The sequence below is a fragment of the Haliotis asinina genome, chromosome 2, assembly GCF_037392515.1.
Source record: "Haliotis asinina isolate JCU_RB_2024 chromosome 2, JCU_Hal_asi_v2, whole genome shotgun sequence".
NCBI classification, from domain to species: Eukaryota; Metazoa; Mollusca; class Gastropoda; order Lepetellida; family Haliotidae; genus Haliotis; species Haliotis asinina.
Window position 1 is genome coordinate 52,899,058 of NC_090281.1, and position 24,384 is coordinate 52,923,441.

General features: G+C 40.7%; 2 protein-coding genes across 9 annotated transcripts in view; one reads left to right on the forward strand and one right to left on the reverse strand.

Moving 5' to 3' along the window:
- Positions 1 to 2,626: 2,626 nt before the first annotated feature.
- Positions 2,627 to 24,384, reverse strand: part of LOC137273913 (uncharacterized) — a 35,097-nt gene continuing 13,339 nt past the window's right edge. For 3 of the 5 annotated variants that reach the window (XM_067806821.1, XM_067806818.1, XM_067806817.1), the window contains exons 2-4: positions 11,729 to 12,418; positions 4,182 to 4,285; positions 2,627 to 3,882 (exon numbers count right to left, since the gene is read on the reverse strand). In XM_067806821.1, the coding sequence (XP_067662922.1) occupies positions 3,238 to 3,882; positions 4,182 to 4,285; positions 11,729 to 11,957 (978 nt within the window). In that variant the 5' untranslated portion in view covers positions 11,958 to 12,418 and the 3' untranslated portion in view covers positions 2,627 to 3,237. Of the gene's footprint in view, positions 3,883 to 4,181; positions 4,286 to 11,728; positions 12,419 to 12,656; positions 12,858 to 14,862; positions 14,924 to 24,384 lie in introns of those variants that run through there. The other 2 variants (XM_067806816.1, XM_067806820.1) reach the window with 2 other exon arrangements.
- The window catches only part of LOC137273911 (calcium uptake protein 3, mitochondrial-like), a 92,795-nt gene continuing 83,350 nt past the window's right edge, over positions 14,940 to 24,384 (forward strand). For 2 of the 4 annotated variants that reach the window (XM_067806814.1, XM_067806815.1), the window contains exons 1-2: positions 14,940 to 15,169; positions 18,332 to 18,467. In XM_067806814.1, coding sequence (XP_067662915.1) covers positions 14,969 to 15,169; positions 18,332 to 18,467 — 337 coding nt within the window. In that variant the 5' untranslated portion in view covers positions 14,940 to 14,968. The remainder of the gene's footprint in view (positions 15,170 to 18,331; positions 18,468 to 24,384) is intronic. The other 2 variants (XM_067806812.1, XM_067806813.1) reach the window with 1 other exon arrangement.

The following is a 24,384-nucleotide window of genomic DNA, read 5'->3' on the forward strand; positions in this document are numbered from 1 at the left end:
AATAGAACAACTGCATTACGTATTGTAAGTCTGGACCACCAAACACACGGAAGGAGTTCTTCATATACATGAGTGATTGGTTTTAAGCTGCTTCACGCATTGAAGGCTTCTCGCATTCTCCAAATGCTCGTACGTATTTGGGGAACAGAATGTGAGACATCGTATGAAGAACGAACGCTTTAGCTACGTCTCTACCCAACGTCCATTCTTCCAATCTGGATGGGGCGCTGGTAAGCCTAATGCTTCACATGTCCGCTCGTCACGCTGAAGGTCCCGGTTCGATTCCCCAGAACGATAAAATGTGTACAGCCCATTTCCATGTCCCCCACCGTTATGTTGGTAGAATATTGGTAAAAAGCGACGTGTAAACATGCTCACTTATCCCAAGCTTGATAGTGGAAGTAATCTTTAAACGATGGTTCATTCATAAATTAATAGATGGAGAATGTAGACAAAAGGCATCCCCTTGACTGCAGTAACCTTCAGCTGTTACCCCCGGCAAACGTTCGGTTAGCATATTACCAAAGAGTGCGAAAACCATCACAACTCTAGCGCGGTCTCTGAGTGATTAATGTAAAAGGGGAGGGGGTTATTAATAGTATTTTAAAACAATATCACTGCCGGGGAAGCCAGACATTTGGCTTCTCACTTTGTTGCCCTCCGATCCACTAACCACTAACCTACCCCACCGCCCCTCAAATTACATGACCAACCAGGCAGTTAATTGGCGATTTGTTCTCTTTCAAATTACGTCAACGTACTCCAGAGTCAGCATGGACGCCAATTATTGGACGCCCAATAGTGTACTCGACTATTAAGGGTTACCTGGCTAATTCGAAAGACACAAGTGGCACTTGCTATTGGCCAAACCAATAATCGAGTCTCACCATCAACTTTCGCTTTCTTCAACTTTTGTCTGTATAAATGTATTGTGTGAAAAGTTGGGTCTTAATTGAACGGGCATCGAAACACACGTCGGGTGATTCTGCTCTTGCTAAAACTGTGTAACCAGCAGAGTGTAGCAGGAAATTTAAAAAGCACATTCTGTGCAAACCTAATAACCCCCAAACCCAGCCGCATAAAAACTAAGCGTTTTGTACAACACTTTCAAAAATCATGCACAGTCAAGGCAGGTGTTGTAGTTGTGTTTTGTCACATGATTGCAGAACCGAGATGCATTATGCGAGTGACTTCCGGCCAACATCAAAACATGACCTGGTTGATTGCATGGCCTGTCTACCCGACAAAGGGAATAGTAGGTCACGCCACTCACTAACATACAGATCGCCGTGGTCTAGCTGCAATATTGCATTCAGCGGCGTAAAACAATAGTCACTGGAGAAAAATTCTACATGGAAACGACACTGGTGTCAGTGGATGTGAAAAAGTAGTTCAGATTTCAAAATGCAGCATGGTCGGCTATGTCCACTTGTGTTTGATGCTATAGTAGTAGTTTATACTATCCATCCGTTGGTATCGAACAGGGGCCCCATTCATGAAGCAACCTTTACTCAGGCTAACGTAACTCCCATTCTTTAACATTGCACTAACTTACTTTAGTGACTTACGATCACCAGAGTGCTTTGTGAAAGGAGGCCCTGATATGTATTTCTGGTTTGATACGGTGACCTTGACATTTGTTAAGACCACGATTAAACCTTGCTCAAAGAAATAATCGGTTTTGTCCATGAAATTATTCATTAAGGACCGGTAATTATCCGAAAGACAAAGGAATCATGAATGTTTTTTAACAAGTTAACTTTTTCTAATTAGGTGGTCTGAAAGCAGCCTCTTACATCTGACGATGATTGTACTTCTTTCTTCATCTTTCACGTCGGTTTTCAACCACTTAATGCAAGAACAATTGCGCATTGCATCAATGTTGAACAGTAAGACATCGGATCCCAATTGTGTAGATCGATGCTCATGCTCTTAATCACATGATCGTCTCGTACAGACACGATTATTCGCAGACGGCCACCATATGGCTGGGATACAGGAGAAACAGTACATCGCTAGGACGCCGACACGAACAGCATTGATGTGCAACTCCACGGATCTCATAACCAATTCTTCCTTTGTCATAAAACCACTCTCAAGTAGCTTCTAGTGTCCCATACTCCTCCCAATGATTTGTACAGTGAGTGAGTTTAGTTTCCCGCCGCCGTCGCAATATTCTAGCAATATCGCGGCAGGGGGACACCAGAAATAGCGAATCGAACCCGGGCCTGCGGCGTGACGAGCGAACGCTTTAACCACTGGACTTTGTATGGTATTCCAGTTAAAGTTTGGTGCATATGTTAAATGTTGGAAGCAGCCCCAAGTGATGCAGTTCTTAAACTTTCAAAGCATTTTAGACTTGATCACACCCACGAGCCCGAGTATATGCGGCTGACAGATCGGCTATTGGTGGTTTCTGGGATGGGATTGATCCCTGCATAACCAATTCCGGCGACTTACACGACAGAGCCACCTCCGTCCTGTTCAGATTCTGTCTGTTCGAAGCAAGGTTGCATGGGTGTTTTTCTTCGTGAAAATGTTTGATTGTAATATTTAAGTTAAATATGAAAATACACCACTGAATCTGCGGATTACTTCCAATATACAATGGAAAAATAACAAGAGATTTTTCATGGTATGTACAATATAATATAATAATACAGCTAATAGTATGTCGAGCATGTTCGGTTATTGCACGTTCAATGTCTTTTCGGAAAATAACTATATCTCTTTCCTCCAGAGATTCAGGTGAAATTTAAAAGGCGCAGAATGAGCATGACGATTACTTCAATGAAATTATGATTTAAGTATGAGGTGACTTTGGCGATGGATGAGTATGTTACATAATTGTACACAAATCCAACTGACGCACTGTTCTGTGGGTCGGTGACATGAAGTCACATGTCAGCGTAGAGATGTCACGTGAAAATACGTCACTTCACACATGCGTAGAATGTCCACCTTGGCTTCAGACACGTGGCCGGCAAGAACAGTATGATGTGGACGGTTTTGTACAAGATTGTGTCAAAACACGTTCTTTGACACAATCCAAGAAACGAAGTCTTTTTGTTCCATGTCATATCCCTTCGTTTCCATGACAATCAAACACAATAAATTATCACACATGGCTTGCGTCTCGGACCGGAAGTCAAGTACCATTTCCGGGCCACAACTTGACTCCTTCATAGCACATTTTAGAGGGGACATTTAATTACCAACATTGACCATGACGTCACGTCACGTAACGCTGTCGTTATGTGTTTGCGACGACGCCGTCTTTACAGTCCTCTGGCGCACACGTCCCCTCCCACGGTGGTGGCGATGCCTTTTCTTATTGTCGTGGTCATGGCGGGTGGGTCTGCGGCCACGTGATCCACGGCCCCGACCACGACCTCGCTTCTTTCTGTTCCTGTTTCTCCTTTTCTTTCTTTGTTTCTCACATTTTCTCTTGTATCGCTTTGGATTGTCTAACATTTTATGAAGAATTTCACAATCATGTTTACACCTGTCCTTATATTTATCAGGCTTTTTTTCTAAACGACCTCTAATTAAAAGTTTGCACCACCGCCGTCGGCGTTTACGAGTTCTTTCAAGTCTCCGCTTTACAGGTGGGACCGTAGACGTTGAAAGAGTTGTTGTCGCCACCGTAGTAGTTGTCGTCACCAAAGATGAATGGGTTGACACAGAGTCTTTTTTTGGTTCGAGCGGCAAGAAATAGATTCTCATGTTGTCAGTTGAGTTGCCGAGCCTAATAGTGCCATCGTCGTCAATGGCGAGGTAGACCTTCCGGTCGCCACGGCGATGAAAGGAGTGACGGTACATGTTGTAGTCGTTAGTGTTGTACTCTTCGACAAAGTAGCAGTGGCGTTCGTTCGGCGTATCCTGGAGACAAACAACAGCTGATTACTAACTAATTACTGGAAATGAGAAGGAAGAGGTTCATCTGTACTCAAAAGGCTTTAACCATTAGGCTACCTGATCAAGCAATGAAATATCAAATGTGAAAAGTATGTTTTAGACTTAAGAAGGTAACAACTTTGAAAGATCCGTTTGAGTAGATTATCGTTCAAGCACTAAAAAACAAGGTGGTCATAAAAGTAAAATGCACAAGGTAGACCCAGCTTTATTTATAATTCATTTAGCTGGAGACTGTCAAACGGAAGTGTTTACGTGATACTTACACTTGCATACACCTTGGAGTCGTTATTCACGCACAGGAACTTGTTTGCGTGTCTCCCTTTCATGGCAACAGTTTTGTTGATTCCGCTTGTCATGATAAGTACAGCTGGAAAAAAAGAAACGGCGGTTACTTTTTAGAAACATTTTGCAAGTTCATAAACTAGGTAGAAAACAATTCAGCTCTTGTCGTAAATCTTAGCAATGTGTCATCTGATTGTTTCATAAGCGGAAGTTCGGTTAAGACTAAGCACAAATGGCCAGTGTTCGTGTCCATACAGACGAGTATCACAATCATCTGTTGTGCCCGCTTGTTCACACACATCTCAGTTTCTTCTTATATATATGAATGGCATTCTTGATAATGTTTACACACGGATAAACTGAATGTGCTCATTGTTCCTAACACCTAAACATGCGACCATGTGACCTTGATATACATGATTGGGGTTATCTCCCTTGTGTGGATCAGTTCCGTTAATTCAGTACACATCCTGCATTGTATTGGACCGATACGAAAACGGTTAACTATCTTATCATGTTCCGTTGATAACACGATACATAATGTCAAATGCGGTATTCAGCATGTATGTATTTATAAATGCCGTTGCGTGTACGTTTGCTGTCAGTCACTCGAAGTTGTTCGGGTCAGTTGACGAACCAAGATAACTCGAGGACATTCGATCTTTGATAGCCCTTGTAGTTCTGAACAGCCAGAATCCATAATAAGCTGACATGTTTGTTTGTGGAAGGACTTACATCAATCGTATCGAGTGATTAAGTATAAGTGTTTACGAAGTCTCACTTAATCAGACAACATGGCCATTTGGCCCGGGGATCGCTCCTGGGGTGTTAATTTCAACTATCTCTCCGATCCGGAGACAAGACAAGAAGCCGTAATCTCGTGATAAATCGGTACTTACGTCGAGGATATATGCGAGGTCGACCGTGTACTAAATCACGTGAGAATATATGAAATATTGATCGTATAGATCACTCACTGACGGAAAAAAAGTCAAATCAAGTTTGAGAAATACGCGTAGGTATCTGCACTGTGGGCTCGGGTACTCCCACTTAGAATTATATTTGTTGATGACAAATATCTCCCCCGCACACTGAAGAGCTTACGTGTATATATCAAATAAGAAAAGTCATGTGACGGGACTGACAGGCAAGCCTACGTGCTTTGTTGCCACCAACATGCTCCATACACTAAATCTCATTGAACATTCCTGGAAAGCTTACTGCGGTGTGCACTTAGAAGCATTTATTGAGGTAAAAAAATCCCTGTACACTCCATACATCTACATGGGTTAGTGTAGCAGTTGTCCGCCGATACTCCTAGGTCCCATTTCACAAAGCGTTCCTAACGATACGACCCGTCGTAACCCTATAGTTTACCACAGGCTCACGAATATCGTAGCGCTATGAAACGTTTGTGTATCGGAACCCTGAGCGTTGGTAGTGCTATGGCATTCGTAAGACCACGATAACATGTAGAGTTACGACAGGTCGTAACGTTACGAATGCCTTGTGGGTCGGGAGCGTGGCTGGGGTCGTTCTCTAGCATAAGTAGCAACATACAGAGATGTCAGTTCGACACATCCGAGAATTCGTCTCAACCGAGTTCGAGACAATGGGGTTCGACTGTACAATAGTGACAAGGATTTATAAGTATATAACTGACACAATGAGTTCAAAGCAGAAATCAAACAACCCCTTTTCATAACTCCGGTTTAAACTGTTTTATCCTGACACGTTAAAACCGTCAATACAAACATATCCTGACAGGTTTATGAAAATGGAGCTACGAGACAGCATAACAACATAACAAAAAATAAGAAGGTCGTAGGACAAAAAGACACTTGTGTACACACATACATATAACCATCGATGATCATAAACAGTCGATCAATCACTCAGTGTCTTATTCGCGACATTTGTAACCAAAGTATGCAATCACCTTCATACGTTTAGTTTCACAAGCGAAAGATATCTGACACACCATGAATACATATCTCCGTAATTCTATACTTTAAGGGTATTCTATCCTTTATGATAGTAGAAATTGTGGTCTGATATCCAATATGCTGACAATGAAATTCACGCGCTATTGATGTACGTAACCAACACGTCTAACTACGCAAGGTGCACGCCTGATCGACAGTCCCTTTGATATGTACGTGCCCTTGCTTGATATGGACAAGCTGCTAACATGATGTGTGTATGATACTGATTAGGAACTTCTGTAATCGATAAAAATAGACGATTGCATTATCACCCCAAATACATTGTACAGTCATTAGATGAGCTGTCATTATACATACAGACAATTACTTACATATTGTTGAGCCGGCGTGGAACAGAACAGTCCGTTTGAACAGCTCGTGTAAGAAGATTGGTAATTTGTTACATTTCCAAGTAAGTTTCCCAACTGATGACTTGGAGTTAAAGAATTCAAGTTACTTAAAGGTTGAATGGGAGAAGTATCAGACATATGTGTGACTCACGCGTACCGCGAGGTGTGCATTTCTACGGGAGATGTGTTTCAGCTCTTTGGATTAACTGTCCCTGACGTCTTGTATGAAAATGCAAAATTGACACAAAGAAGGTAAGTTGTGTGCCAACTTCATTAAGATGTTACAACCACGCCTACATAACCTTGAGTATCGCCTCTGTTGTGTTCCGGATTGTGCAACACGGAAACCGACAGGTCTGTTGACACCACTGTATCAACAAGGAAACGCTAATGTTTCTCAGGAATAGAACACGACACAAGCCAATAAGGCCGGAACGGTTACCTTGACCAATAAGGCTAGTTGGTCATGACTGATAATATTGCCACAGGCTGTGTTTGTATTCTCTAAGTAAACAGGCCCTGTATACACGTTCTCAGGCCATGTCCGGGCGCTTACCATTACAGGCAAGCTGTAGATAACCTAGCCACTACCCCACCCCACAGGGTCACCACTTACATAACACCCATTAATGTAACATCAGGAGGTGGTTTAAGTCAGCGTGTATTACGTTCAGCCTTGCTTTCTGGTTGCATCGAAAGTCGTGTACTGACAACAGGTTACAGATACGTCCAAGGTCAAATTCAGCAACATTTTTTAATTCAGGTGTGTACATGAAACATATTCGAATCAGGTTTCTCAGTTATTGTATTGCAGTATTCGAAATGCACGACCAATCGAAGAAAAGGTTGTAGGAATGCTAGCGCAGAGTGTTTTCAGCGAATAAAGCTATTTCAGTTGGCAATTGACGTCTAAAATTAACCCAAAGGGGTGAGTGTGACCCTGAATACTACAGTGCCGAAATGACACGGCCCCACATTGGAGTAATGTAGTAAGCTTGTAGTGCCGATGTCTAGTTATGGGACTAGTTAGTCACGGCTTGCTCACTGCGTGAAGAACGCTTCCGTATTTCTAATGACAGGCGACTTTTCGATTCATGTCACAGATCTGACAGGTGCAACCATTAAGACACGCCCGTACGGAATCGATTTGTCAAGATTTTGATCGATTACATGATATAAGGTACTTAATGACGTAATATTTAACGTCTGCTCCGAAAGGCACGTGACGTGACGTAAATGAATGCAAGCAGACGATATCCGGTATGCCAGTTTTTATTTCTGAAGACTTTACGGATAATCAATAATTTATTATTACCATAAATGTTGTGACAAAATGTATTTACATGCAAACAGATGAATAGGCTATTTTAAGACGGCGTAATTCTGTCGATGGATGTAAATAATTATTGATTAATTGATTCTGAGTACTTCATTCAAAGGTGGAAACATTCTTCTGCGTTTGAATTTTACCCAGCAAAGAGTTAGACAAGGTTTGATTGTTGTGGCCCAAACAAGGCCCCGTGGGAGGCTTGCAAACTTACGCGACCTAAAACGAGACGAGGTTCGACGTGGGTCAGATACTGTCACTTTAAAGTTAATCTGTTTCATTGGGCAAATTGAAGCCAAATCCTAAGCTAGATCGTGTGAATAGGATCTTGTGTATTGACTATCCCATAATTGCCCCAGTTGCCCTGAGGGCGACGACTTTCCGTGACGGCGCGTAACGCAAGGGCAGCGTCAGATTCAAACGTCGAGGCGAAACATTGAGACAAAGCATCATATATCGTGCGCGAATTTCGCAGACCACACTGAGGAGAGATTGCCATGGCCGTGATAGTTATTCACGGTTGATAATCCACCGTAGGCTATTGGGTGCCGTCCGAGTCAAATGCCCTGGTCAGGGCTGTCAAAGTCTCTAGGGTTCTTACAACGAGACGGGTCCGACATCTACCTCTGCACTGTGACGGCTACGGGCGATACGAACTCCTGAAGCGCTCGCCTGTCAATAGTTATTGCCAAAATGGCACCACGAAAGACCAGTCAGACCAAAAATAGCCACTCTGTATAAATCGAACCTTTATTGTACTCCGCTGATTTAGGAAAATGAAAAATCCATACAAAAATAACTACAGGGTGTTTTGCCTTTGAGAGGAAAGCAAACAATTACCAAACATATTGGCTGCAACGCCAGACATACCGGGACTGACTGACAGCTGTAATGTTTTGAAGAGTATTGAATTTAGTTTCTACTGGCGTGAATCATTAGCACATCGTTCAGAAGGATACGTAAGGGATGATTAAGACTTTGTGCATGCATAACTCATTGGCACGTATAGTGATTCTGATCGTCAACAGAGTGTGAATGTGTCTACCACGGTTTTGCATTCAGATAGCCGCCTATCCACTATCATGTTGCAGCGTCATAACACGCTCGCGTTATCGCTGAGAGTTAATAACACAGATTCCTTATAGTACTTGACAACTAAACCGAGATCGGTTCTGGGCACTCGGAAAACAAAGCACGGCCGGGGCAGTCTGGTGGACCCTTCGGTCAGACATTCGGCAGTAGTCGTACATGATATGAAGAAGTATTAATATCAATATCACTTACAATCCGGCTGAATGAATCCATAATGCACGCATTTTTTGCGAAATCATTCCTGGAGAGTGTGTTAGACATTACTTAATAGCTGGGGGATGGCGGAGATGGCACCTGTTTGAAAGAGCCGTCTAGTTCTCAGTGAGTTTTACACCAAATGACTCCTGACTACTCAAGCAAGCATTGGTAAATTTCACATCACGGATATGAGATTCACAATGATATGTCAAATAAAAGCTGTTGGGGAGAGGGGTAAAATCTAAATTGCAGCTAATGTAATATTTGAATTAGGTTGAAAGATGTGTGGAATTTCATCGTGGTAATGTGGACTGATTTCTGATCCTGTTGCTGGTCAGAACCAATACCTACCTTTGCATGACATGGCAGTTCGTTGATTATGAACATAAAGTATCAGATCAAATTATAATGGCTATAGTGGACAGTTGACAATCGGGTGTTTTAACCCACAGAGGGACGTTTCTCGGAGACATTGCTATCAAATCGCATCAGTTTCGCCCAATCATGATTCACAGACCATGTTAACCTAACGGAACCTTCAATCAAATATCTTAGGGTTTCGGCAACTCCGTTTAATGACTCTATTTGTCAAACATTTAATGGTTTATTCAGCAATGTTGCACGTTGTGACAGGTAGATCGCGACGACAAACGTGGTCGATGGACCAAGAACTCAGCCGTATCGTATATCCGCTAAAGGTGACACTATCGTTAATTCCGAACACATGAGAAGGACGCGCCCAGGCTTGCTTCACGATAGCTGAAAAAGTCGTCTGCTCCACACAAATGTCTATTAAACAGGAGCTTTGCACATCACATGGCAAACTGGAAGAGGATCGGCGCTATTTTACTCCGCACGATCGCTCTTTGACAAAGGTGATCGCCAATACGGTACGAGCAGCCCTACCATCATTAAAGGGCTCGACGGGCAGTTAGTCGCTTAAAGCCCCTAGACACCACGAGGCGCTAGCTTGGTCCATGATGTATGGAAACAGAGCGGGGATATAGTACATAGAACGACATAGCACCAGACAAAAGCCCCAGTGAATATTGTACTTCAGGGTACGGTAATGAGACGGGTATATGCACTGGCACAAATCACACTGTAACCCGTAATTAGCTTACCGGCAGTGTGAAAATAATTCTTAAACACAGGTACACCACCCACTAAGAAAATTTGCACTTAGTCGCGACTATACAAGTCAGTCTACCCGGTTCATATGCGAGTTACATGTTAAGCGGGTAGGTTCCAAAGGAGAGATTGGCGTTAACTTTGCCTCACGTTGCTGAAATGCTTAGGCACTTGAGACTGTACGTTTCGCGTATTAATACCGACTAAACAATTCTGTGAGGTATATATCGGTCCCGTGAGTTCATTGAACTTTCAAAGTGAATTTGTCATGCATTACACAATGAGGTTAAACAGGGGGTAAGGCTCACGAACGTACATCACTTACTCCTGTTAATACACAGCACTGCGTGCCCTTACTCGGATCAGAATCACTCGTCCGTTACGGACCCATCGTCTCACAAGCTAAATAAGTGTCCACGAAACAATGAAAAACGTATAGGTGCATGACAATCAGTAAAAATCATAAGTTCGTAAAATATGAATGATATCTTTGATCGAAACGACCTGGTCATGTAGAAGTCTGTAGTTAATTATCCTTTAAACCGGAGAGCGATGTGTACGCATACATGTATGAAATACTATCAGCATCACCTACAGGTGGATAACCAATGAAGGTACACTATCTAGCACTTGTAAATCCGAGCACGTTATAATTACATGCATTATGAATATCACATTGCAACAATGTACTATGCGATGCGTTCAATACATTCAACGTGTGTTTACTCAAATCATCCGCATCAGTGTAGGTCAAAGATTAAATCAACCAAGAGAGATGAAATAGAAATGAGACTGTTTAGCGGTGCACCTAGAGAAGCTAAGGCGCCTGTCTATCTTGGGACATGTTGAACACACGTGGGCCGTCATCTTTGCAGCTCTAAGCGCATGCAACTACTGCTTTTGGAACGACAAGTGCGCGAAACGCACGTTCAAAGGATGCCAGTCAGCGTTATCATCTCAGAAACATGCACTTCTAGACTAGCGTACTCGCAACTTATTCGGCAGATCAAAATAAAATTGGAATTTAAGGAGAACATAACCACTGAGACTTCTTTTAACGTGCTCAGATATGCAATAGACACTCATGGGGGAATTCGTCGGACTGGCCGACTATGATATGACAATAATTTTAACACCGACGAAAGTGAAACGTGCCGAACATGTTCTATACAGCATATTACACTCGCTGCAGAGAAACACAGATGTTTCGGGAAGATATAAATTAATCGTAGAGAAGAATGTTATGACAAACATGTTTGATGTGTTTGTGGGGCTCCTCATCAATAACATTCTGACGTGGTGTTAGACAGGGATCACTACTACTTCCTATTCTTTTGTCACTATCGGCAAATAAATAAAGACAGATGTCATACCGTTTGTACAAACGAACAAATCATACGCAAATGTATAAATGTAAGAGAATGTAGATTATAAACACCACTAACCTGATTCTCCTTTTTCTCGACTTCCAGACACATGTCCATCCTTCGTAATCGCAATATACCAGTTGTTTTTGCTCTGCAGGTGTAATTGTCTCACAGAATCCTGCCAATACCTAGGGTGTGAATTTGGTATAGGGGGTTCGGAAAGTTTAGGCTTTGTATATGCAGTTCCGCTCTGTTCTGTGACAACCATACAACAAACAATAGAAACATAAAAACACAAGGAGTTCATTGCCTCGGCAAACCAACGAATCCCATGCACTTCGCGTGCGTGAATCAAAGTTAGGTACGTGGGATGGAGCAAAGCTCTTCAGAGAGCTCCTATCCAGAATCTGTATGGTAACGATCACATGACAGGGTATATCCACCACATGAATACTTTGAACATTCATATACATATATATAAATAAATAAAAGCTGTAGAACACCACACAAATGTAATCCACAACTGTCAAGGTTAATCTTCACAAACACCGCTTTGGTTCTGAGCGGATCCTTTTCGTTGTTGAAATTTGGTAACACTCCTTTACTGGTCCAAGCATTCTCCAGAGGATAACACATTTATAACATGGCCGGTCACTTGAGTCCGCCATGTGGGTTATCTCTCCATTGGTTTCTTGGTACACGTCTACCAATATCGCACCCATGAGAACGTCTTACACACACCTAGGGCCACTGTGCTCTGCCGACGATCTGAAATAGAAACAGGCGAGCGTTAAATATGTAAAAAAAAAAAAAAACTATCGGAGATGATTAACCATCATACAGTCCTAATGGTTCTTCAACAGCTGACACAGTTAAAAACTGACGGTGAGGGTTGTGTAAACGTCGGAGAGATCGAGCAGCAACCAAAAACATTTTTGGACTGATAATTTGCTATTAAAATTTGAAGACAATTCCGCGAATTTACTAACACAATTGGAAGACTTACCTTCATTCTAACATACACGTGGAGTTACCTATATACTGCCGTTGAGTTATTAAGTCTAAATGTAATCGAATGGATGCTCGTCGCCCACAGCAGTCAGTGAACAGTGAGGACGTTCGGAGTGTGAGTCGGAACACTGGTGAATACCGGGTATGTTGAGCGACAAAACAGTTGTACTACTGGCGGCCACAGAGCACTACTCTACAGATGGCATCCACAACCCAGTAGGGATCCGATAGCCAGACAGCATATAGCTGACACCATTAATAGTGCTCATTGCTGAATGTGAACTGTCTCGTCTTGGCCGAACGTCAGCCGGCCACACGTGCTCACAGAACCATGAAATTTTCAATCACAAACGCTAACCCTGTCGTGGAGTGAGAGGTTGTAAAAGCACTAGTTCAGGTCGTCATTGCTTTTGTTTGTGTTTCTCCATCCCTTAAATACAGTCTTCACTTTAACTAAATTTAACTAATGCTTTTAACACAGACATTTCTTAAGATGTTGGAAGACAATGACGAGTTCCCAGGACAATAAATGCGTTAGAGCGATTACGATGGAATATTAAAATTTAATTTTATTTGGAAAAGGAGAAAGAGAACATTTAAAACCTAAACCTGTCTAGACATGATCTAGACTGACAATAATCTATCAGTTTGTCAACGGTATATCTCCTTTGAAAGTCAGTTGTAAAAAATAAGTATCTGAGTATCTACATGGCGATTGTACTTACATACACAAAGAACACAGTCACTGGTCCCTGTGGGTTTGAGACTAAGCGACCTCAAGCCGCTCTGCTTGAGCTTCTGACAAAGACAGTCAGGATGGGGGCCACACCTGAGTATGTGCCCGCACCCTACCCCTCAAGTACCACCATCGGCGCGTGTGGGTGGGGGAGGAGGGAGCTAACGCCAATGACAGTTGGTCACTCCTGGGCGCACGTGAAACGGACACAAATCAACTTCGCTTACACATTCTTCCCTCCAACAAGCTATTAGACCTTGATACATGTAATATTTACACAGCTGATAAATACATGTTTAGAGAAAAACCCCGTTACGAAGTTGATTTGTGTGCATCGTTGCAACCACGATCAAATGGAAATTGGGAAAACACATATTCAGTGCATTAATTATTGCTGAACGGTAAAACGGTAATTTGTTTCACAGCTTACTATGAGATAAAAATCAAGGACACAATAAAATGTGATAAGCGTTATCTGTTTAAAGTGATTTATCATCGATTCAGTAACTGGATTAACGCATTCCGTTGATTCGTCTGTTCAACCACACACGAGCGCTTCATGAATGAACCAGCCCAGTGGTTTCAACAGCCACGCAGTGCACGAGGGGTAAAAACAGAGACGGGACTTGAGACGACTCGAAGAGTTCCATTGGAACCGGTGTAAACTCAGCGCCGCAGGAGAAATAACCGTTTTTTTAGCAGGAGACGCGTACCAAGGAGGAATGATACCAATGCTTTAAGCGAACATCTCGCAAAACTGACACACACGATGTACTAACGTCTCATCAAAACATTTAATGGGCCGTGGTAATGAAAATGGGCGATCTCATGTGAAGCTACAGTTAGTTTACGTATGATTTACTTGGGGACCACTGCACAGGAGTTGAGAATTTTTCATGTAATTATAAAAGTTTTCCAACCCTGTGCTCTCTTACCTACAGGCAAAAGCGACTTGGGCAGGCAGAAGTTTACACAAGCCTATATATATGCACTAGCGGCAACCCACTTATCGAACGGACCGGTTTGTTAATATAAGTTACTGCAAGATAACCTCACGATCTACCTGTTTTTCTCTTCCTTAGTGTGTTCTGTATTGAAACATGTCGTTATTATCCATGGATCAGATTATTGTCACTTTACTTAATTCCTGTTTTCAAGAGTAGAATATACTTTAAGAACGAAACACACAAATGTCGTTGTTGAAAACTATATATGTTTCAGTTCAATATGAACTGTCATGGTGATAATCTCAAATGTCAGATGGTTTGAAATGACAGGCACGAAAATAATATAAGTTATCAGTGCAGTATACAGCTGGCAAAACGTACTCTATCAGTGTTACGATTGATCTATTAAGAACTGGCAGGACGCAAAGAAAAAAGCGTGGCATGTCAGCATGAGTGGTGGTAAGTAAGTCGCATGTCACTGAAATAATGGTAAACAAATGAAATTAAAAGAAAATTACCGTTTGATGGCTCATCGTTGCTAGCACTGTTTACTGTCCAATGGTTCATGATACAATGATCGTAGCGGCTTAGGCTGCTCTCTGCGCATGTGCGTTAACAAGCAAAATGGCTGCGGTGAGAAGATGCAGGGACCTACTGAGGAGTTTGCGGCCTATATTATGGAAGGAGGGCATATTTACTAAACAACCAGTTCCAAGGAGGAGTTTGTACATGATAGCAGCAGCCAGTGGTTGCACCTTAGCAATACACTGGTTTTATAAACAAGGACAAGACATAGTCCCGGTCGTTCACGCTCGTGAAACAGAGGTGAGGGTGTCATAAGAATTCCTCTCGCATACTTTACCTTTCGCCGTTTATACACAGTGCAGTGAAAATCACTCTAGATTAAAGTTGATTTCGTTTCAGAATACTCATTAAAGATCAGATAATGGCGTCAAGGTGAATGTCTAATCCCTCAGGTGTCCGGTTGCAGTGTTTTTATAACAGTTTCATTTGTAAACATTGCGGCTGACTTGTTTCGTCTTGTCGGGAAGTGGTTTAATAGTGTCTGTGCCGGTCGTGATTTCGAAATGCCATCGCCATGTCCTCAGTCAAAGTCCCAAATATAAACTTTGCAATAAAGAGGTTGTGTAAGATAGTGTGCTATATTAAGGAATGAGTGGATGGTTTCTCAGTTTTCGACAGCTAGCTGAATACGTAAATCACAGTTATCTCCCTTGAAACCATTTGCCTTGTATGGCGATAACGCATTAATAGGGCTGATGAGCGTATACATAATTAGCCTGTGCTTGTGAGACATCATTAACTGATAACATTGTTTAGCAAAGAAATATATGTCATTCTAAGTGAAAGGTAAACCATTTATTGGAATAAGGAGTGTCTCTTTCCTCACGTGAGGTCAGATTGTTCCTGTAATAGTTATTTAATAATCGCATTCATAACTGAAACAGAAGAGAAGAATGTTGATGTGTAGGGATTAAATAACCTTCAACATTTGCTTCTGAAAATGGCCCAGTTTTATTGCTTGAAAACACAGCCTGCTTTGCTAGTTCCTTTCTTTCACAGTATCAGCACACTGGATTGTGTTGATGGATTTAACAGCTATGAAATGTAATATCCTTTTTGTGTTCAGGGTTATTAATCTTGAGCTATTTTTTCCAACATGGGTGAATGTTTGAGCTGTTTTCTCTGTAAGCCACAACCACAGAAACTCATCTTAAACCACACCTTTATTGGTTTAAATTGTAATTATAATTGATGGACAGAAACAAGTGGCCATTTCTTCTCTCTCTTCAAATTTGTGAGTGACAGACCACAGTGCGTGAACTCTTGATATAAGGCTCATATATATGTTGGGAATGGTTTACAAACATATTTCAAAACACTTTTAATTCAGATGATAATGAGCCCTGTGTGGGAATGAGAATTGCCTGCAACTTGAAATTACTCAGTTCAGATTCTTTTTCCTCTGTTTTTTTTTGGCACCGAGGGCAACACATTGATAGGGATCAAAAGGAGTATGGGTTCCTCATATCAGTTACCAAACTTCATAACTACTTTAACATAATGTCTGCAAACAATAATATCACATAACATTTTAAGAATTAATGTGCTATCAAATCTTATTAACTGTTTGTGCATTTTCAACTCTAAATATCAAATTATGAACATTGGGTGTTTTCCTTGATTCTCAAGGGGAACCATAAACTGACCTGCCTCTACCTAAATTACTTTCATTGACAAATGAATGTTAAGTTAGTTTCTGGATTTTACCAAACTCAATGGATATCCATGATTTGGCTGTCTTAAGTTACATTTGTTTTTCCTAACCTTGAAAGTAAAAGAATGGACGCTAAGCAAAGAGTCTTTTCTAAACAAAGTTGATGTTATCAAACAAATGCTAAGATTTTCAGCTGCCAATGGAACATACTCCAGTCTAGTTGTTAATTATTTTGAAAAGGTGTGAAAGGGAATCGCTAAGTCTTTTTGTTCAATCATGATGTTAGAGTAACAGTTTAATTAAGGCATTTGACTTGGAGCCAATTAACGAGTATTAAGTCATTGCACAACCTATATTGTTGAAGTAACATTTCTAACAATCAGGCATGCTAAACAAACACTTTCTAATACTCTTTTTTACTTGATTGAATTCATTCAATCTGGTGTGAACAGTCCTTTTAGTGAAAGACAATGGCACTTTAAAAAGCTACCGGTTAATTGCTTGTTAATTGAATAATCCATTATAAATAGCTTCTTTCAGGTCAGATGTGATTGTAACGACCATTCAGAATCTAGCACTTATTCAATTAAGAAGGCATTTGCCATCATAGTTTCTTTTGCGTGTACATTAATTTTTTAAGTTGTGTTTTACATGAAAGAGATCCAAGATACTCAGTGTTTAAAAGTAATTGGTATTAATGTTTCCATTAATCAGTGATTTTAGCTACTTGTCTGAAGGCAGAGGCTATTAAAAATGGTTTTGGTTGAGAAAGTTTAGCTTATCTTTGTCCAAATATTAGGAGTTGAAATAATGCCAATATAAAAGTTTGGTATGTATATTTAAAATCCATGTTAATAAATTATGATCGGAAGGAAGAAACATTTCAATGAAAGATCAATAAGAAACGAAATATATTGTATGATGGCCAGTGTGAAAGAATAAACAAATCCCTGATATGGGAGAGAAAGCAGAGACCGGAATTGGTGATGAAGGGCTGAGGTGCTAGCATGTGGGTGACTGGTTTCGTCCGAGTTGGACTCATCAGACGGAGAAGCTAGTGATGACTGAGAATATATATACTTAGAGAGAGCCGGAGGGGGTGGCCACCGGTACAAGGTGGGCACAGTGATTTGGGCAATAAACAATGCAAATGCTGCCTGCTATTATATGTTGGTGAAACCAAAAGGGTGTTCAGAATCAAACTGTCTGAACACTTTGCAGATATCACACACAAGAGAGACAAACCTGTCGCTCATCTCTTTAATCTCCCAAATCATCATAAGAGTGACTTACCATACACCATCATCACTCAGCTCAAGGCAGACCCTGAGCGGGAGACCACCACTACGATACACCATCATCGCTCAGCTCAAGGCAGACCCTGAGCAGGAGACCACCACTAAACTCCGACGCTCCTCGGAACTTAAGTGGATTTTTGAGCTCCACACGTTCAGCCCGCAGGGTCTCAACGATAAAATTGTTGGTTGAAATTCACCCCGCTTTTCATACCATTTTAAATCCCAGATATATATAATATATATCAGGTGATAATATGTTCTAAGAATATTTATCATATGATAATGAAAAGGCTTGATTCACCTCTTGTGCAAGTCAGTCGGAACATACCCAATATGTAAACGAACTATGAATCTCAATTAATGTAATCTTAGAACGAGTAAACTTTAGATTTGGTCTTTCTTTCTGCAAGGCACAGTACAATGTCAGCAATATTTATGTTTTGATTGCAGAAAAATGAACCAACTAAAGAGAAGGCCACTCATCGCGAGTTACGGTTTCGTCAGTTTGCCTCTGTGGAATACCAAGGAAACATATATATGACGCCACAGGACTTTCTGGAATCGGTAACTGAAGAGAGTCCAAGACGTAAGTTGGAATCATCTACTCCAGATTGATATGTTGTATGAAGTCCCAGGCATAATTCCAGTCAGGGCTGAAATACATCAGGCTAGTCTGTATGTTGCTGTGTATGAGCCAAGCAAACCAGTAATTGAAAGCATGAGCAACGCTCTGACACTCAAAGTCAAAGAGGAGTGTGACTCTTGTCAGTGTTTGGTTGGTTGATGACAATGCAGCTTTAACCACCAGTCAATTAAAATTCTGTTTGGCAGTGTAACTTCAGCTAATTTGACATGGCACTTAATTCTTCTAAAAATTATCTTTGGAGCCAAGTTCAGGTTTGTAGATTCAACAGATTTCTTGGATAGATTTATGGGTACCTAGGCCATGATGAGAATGGTACTCTGTTATTGATAGCCGGAAGGCTGAGAATGGTACTCTGTTATTGATAGCCGGAAGGCTGAGAATGGTACTCTGTTATTGATAGCCGGAAGGCTATTCCTGGTAATTTTTTTATTTAAATATCATTATTTGACCCCATGAAATAAACTCCGTCCAATTTTCATACCATATCAGTTTTTGAAAGTTATGTTTGTAGAAAGTTTATGTAATAAGAGATTATTTTTGGAAACCTTGAAATACGTTGACAAATAAACATTATGATGCCCCTGTACCTAAGACTTAGTGTTTTTGTAATCCTCATTTTCTTCTAGGCATAAACTGGTTGAAAATATTGAGTGATATGTTTTGCAACCAATGCTTGGTTGTAAGCTGGTCAGTTAGCTGAAATGAAATGAACGGCATTGAAGTTGAACCTGGGGCGGTGAGGTAGCCTAGTGTTTAAAGTGTTTGCTCATTATGCTAAAACCTGGGGGTTGATTCCCTACATGGGTGCAATGTGTGAAGACCATTTTCTGTCGTCTCCTACCATGACATTGCTGGAAAATATCTAAATGCAGCATAAAAGTCACTTACTGCAATGAACCTTAGAGATATCTTGAATAATTTTGACAGCAGTTTGAACTCATTCAGTGTCAAGCTAGTGACAGACACTCTGAGTCAAACCCAACTGGTCCAGACCTCATATCAGTGTAAAGCCTACCGTAACATAACTACAGTGAAGGGACTCGGAGAGAAGGTACTTGATATTTTCCTGCCACTCATCATTAAGGGGACACAAGAAGGACTGGTTGGCTTGGAGTCAGTATACTTACTGTGTTGAGTAGCGTATTCACGTTAGAACTTCTTCATGGTATCTCAGTGGACTAGTACTCGAAAGCTCACTTCTGTCTGGACCAGTGAAATCTCCCTTCCACACACATACTAGTCTGTTGCACAGTCCCTGAACCTCCTTATTTATCCCACTGTCAGAGTACTTTTTTCCCGGGGGACATTTTTTACCTACAATCCCTCACTCACCCTGCAATGCTAAAAGAAGTCTAAATATCCTCAGGCTCTGAATCTCCCATCATGTTGGGGGCTTCTTTTCAATTTAAATGTGATTGTTTATTGCTATCATTGTGTAATATATTCAGAGTCTAAGCATTAATGTACACACATACATAGCTCTGTGAATGGGATGGTGTTGAAAAGTAGCCTACAGCTCCATTTCATCTCATTCTCTCACTACATTGTTTTGACAAAACAAACATTCCTACCACAAGTGGACTTACGTCTCTAAATCTGTTTAGAAGAAAAAAAAATCCTCAGTAGGGTTAGAAATTAATTCGTTAAATTCAAGGTCAGGATTTGTCTTCATCAACCCATTCTTGTCAAAAGAAGCAACTAGTTGCATGGATTCATACTCAAGATGGCAGTCACTGGATTGTCTGGTCCAGACTCTATTATTTACAGACTGCTGTCATATAGCTGGAGTATTGATGAGTGTGGTGTTACACAATTAATAAACAATTAATAAACAAACAGAAAGTAATGTACATTTTCATGGATCCACATACAAAAAGAACTGAGTTGCCATGTACCTAACAGGGGTTAAAAAATCACATCGCCCGATGCCCGGGACAAGTCAGTTTTCGTTTCGGGCCATCAGATAATGGTATCTTACTTGTCCGTGGACTACCAGATAATTTCCACTTATGGTTTCAAACTGCAAATAATCTTGGATTTAATTTCATATCTGCTCATAATGAACTTATTAAAGTTCGCTGTAATTATGAAGTAAAGGTAGTAGAGAGTGAAATTATCACTCTTCGATAAATAGTCCAGTAAACATTAACATCACACATTGTGTCATAAAATCAGGGCAAGTGGAAAATTAGTCAGGACAAGTTACTTTCGTGAAGTCACTTGCCCTGTGCCAAGTGGCTTTTCAACATATTTTTGAACCCCTGCCTAATGGTAAAAGTGCCAGTCTGTAAGGTTATGTCCATAGACTGGTCTGAATTTTACATATCAGTTCAACTAGCAGAATTATGTAAATTTCGAGCCCTGCTAATGATTGATTGCATCAGGAGATACTATTTTATGAGTTTATTTTGACTCATATACTACAAAATAATTCCAGAATATGGACACAATTTTCAACTGTACCACATTTTAAAACATCAAAGACTTGCTGCAGTGACTGCTTTGTACACAATTCAGCGTTGTGTCACAGGGATTGTAATACAGAACTTTGACAGTGAGCCATTTCCAGGATTATTAGCTATTTTCTGAATTTAGAATGGGTCACTGTCCTTGTATCAATAGCAAACTTCAAAATTTTAATGGGCCATGTTTTATTCTAATGTGCTAAATGGCCCATGGCCCCTGCCTTTCCCAATCCCTGCTATCATGGAGATGTTAGAATGTGATCTTGTCAGCCTATCAGTCTTCTATCTAAAACAACAGAAGCTGTCTTCTCATTAGTGTATACATCAGGGAGGTGACATATTCATGATAGTGTAACTCAGTGAATGCCTCTATCAATGGCCGCATCATACGCAAGTATGCGACACCCCGCCCTAGAAAATTACTTTGATCTTATTCATTCTTTATTTGTTATCATGCATTTCACTCAGGTTTGTAGTTACTATCACTCTGTTAAAGAATTATGTTACCATAATTGTTCTACATATGCCAGAATTGAATATTTTCAGAGCAGTGCCCTTTTTGTAACATGTAAGCAGTGTATTAAAATACTGACCTCATATTTTTTTATGTTCATTTAGATAAAAATATTGACTCTATTTGTTGAACAGCTTAAATTTTAAAAACATTTCGTGAAATTTGTTTAAATTAAAAAGTTATGAGTTAATGTCATGATATATCTCTAGCTTATGATGTTCTGCATATGAGATTTTCATTGATCCTATGGAAGACAGGGCCATTAACCTTCACCTTAGTTTTATGTCCTGATAATGAAAGAGATGAAGTTGTATTTAATTTTCTTATCTTAATCTGTTTAAACTGATTGAGGAAATGCAGCACTTCATAACCTCTTTATCACCTTTCAGATAAAACTTACTTTTCATACCATCTCTACTACACAGGATAGGATCATGATCTAATTTTAAATCAACATGTTTTCAAAATTTACTCCACAAAATTTCACTTTGGTTAAGAAAACAAACACATTGATTAGCTGCTAGGACGACGTCAGTGTTGCAGCCTTCTTTGAAATGGAACGATTGATGGAGTCAGCCTCATTCCTCAGGCTTGGTTAAATACTTATGTGTAGATTTCATGGTTGTGCTCAGACTGAACTTGAAGATTTCTTAAGGACAAGGGCATTTGGGCACTGTTCCAAAAGGGCCTTAGACAAGCTCTGAATTTCAAAGTGGTGAAGCAAGAGACTGGAGGATTGAAGCTTGTTTGCTACCAGAGCATGGCAAGGATCAGAGGATTGAGATGTCTGGAAAACTGGAGCAGCAGTAAAAATAGCAGCCTAAGATCCAGGATAATTAATGCTTGCATGATCACATACGAAGATTAGTTATTTCGGGATGATGACACAAATGTAAATGGTGTTAAGATCTTTTGATTTTAACTGATATCTGTCTATTTTGGTACCAACATTTGATAACATTGATGCATCATTTTGGATTAAGTGGTTCAGGGTTTGTGTAAGCTTTCGTCCAAGCAAGAAGCGTTAGAATTGATGTATATGAGTTTTAATTTTGTTGTTTTTCATTCAAAACTCTCAAGAGTTTAAAAGCTGAGGAAATGATAGAATGGTTGGCAGCCTGTGAACATGTCCACCATAGTCCGGATGATAAACTTTTAGGACTTAAAGAAAGCTTGATATTTTACAAGATGGGTGGGAAGGTATGGATCAACAGAATGTCAGGCGGCCAAGTGAGGATATATGTTAACATCAGGATGAGCTGTACCCATACTGAGGAGGTCTTATCCTAGGTTAGTCAAGCTACAGTGATGGTCTTCTATCATGGAGGTCGCTTGTCTGAATCCCACCAAAGGTCACACCCACAGCAGGAACCCATTTGCCTCATTTTCATTTGCCAGCCACCGTGGATGTAGATTTTGTGTGCTATCATAAAGGTAGCTAGGAAATGGTGTCGCTGCGTACATTGTAGCAGTTTGGTAGAGGGGTTGAGTGTGCACTTGGCAACAAGGTGAGGCCAAGCTATAGATGCTTGTTTTCTTTGTCTGGCCTTTCCAGCACCTCCACCCCAAGGTCAGCTTGCGTAATGGCTACTGTTCATCAACCGACAGCTGGCGATAGATGACGCAGGTGCCAGGTGCTTGGTTTCTGCACTGTTAGCAGAACTTATGTACACATGTAGCGGAGACCAAACGATTCTTAGCAAGGACAGACCAATGGTCTTCATAGAAGTCACTTTGAGTTCTGCAGCTTAATTTTCTGTTACTCCCAAATGCCATTGTGGAAGGACATATTGTGTTAACTTGAGACTGTTTGTATTTTTACATACCGGGGTCTTGACAAATCGCTGACGTTACATGCTAGTCACAGCATGAAGGACCTTCAGAGCTGGCCAGCCCGTATTCTCTGTCTTTCCTGGAGAGTTTGAACTCTGGTGTTGGTATGATTGTAAACGATACATAAATGTTCATACAAATATTGAGGCTTAAGTAAGTCTGGAATGCAAGTTAATTTCATAATCTCCTTAATCTTGTTTGTTTAGTTTGAACACTATGATCCAACAGTTTGATCAGTAAGTGGATTATAACACTAGATTAAGCAAAAGCCTTGCAGGTGGATTGTCCTGCTCGTTCAACTGTCCAGTATGTTTTGCCATTGTAACACATATCCAATCCTTTGACCTCTTGACCATGGCCTATTGAACAGAGGATCTACTGGATAGGGTAAGGTCTGGCTTCAAACCTGTCCATATCATACCAGTGAAAATAAATGATGGTACATGTTGTTACCAAGCTTTAGGACGACACAAGTACTTTCCACCTCATAGTTATTATACTGTGTTTGAGTGAGGTATTCTTGTTTAACAGTATCATGGTATATTGGGAGGCTGGTCCTATGGAACTTGCATTGGTCCGGAGTATTACAAGAAGCCACATGCAACCACACACACATACAGGAACATTGCTACTTAAGTTGTATATTCAACCCATCTCAACCCTATCCCTGTTTCACCTGTCATCTCTGATGAAAATGACCTAAACATTATATATTCTCATTGCAGCCACACCAGTGACAGGGGGAATGTTGCAAGTCACTGCCATGTCAACAATTAAGGGGGTCTGGGGGTATTTGTATTCTAGAAAACTCCCTTAATCTCTTACATTCAACATTAGTGTTACGACGAACACCCAATAAGTTTCATGCGGTTTTACTAGTAGCACATGTTAAAGTAGGCCTTGAAAAATGCTATAATTTAGGAACTATTGTTTAAGAGGGTGTAGACTTTTGTAACACCTTTAGTTGTAGCCATATGAAGTCAGAACCTCTAGAATTGTTCAGGAATTGTATGTTTGGGAATCAAGCTCAGATCATGCTCTGGAT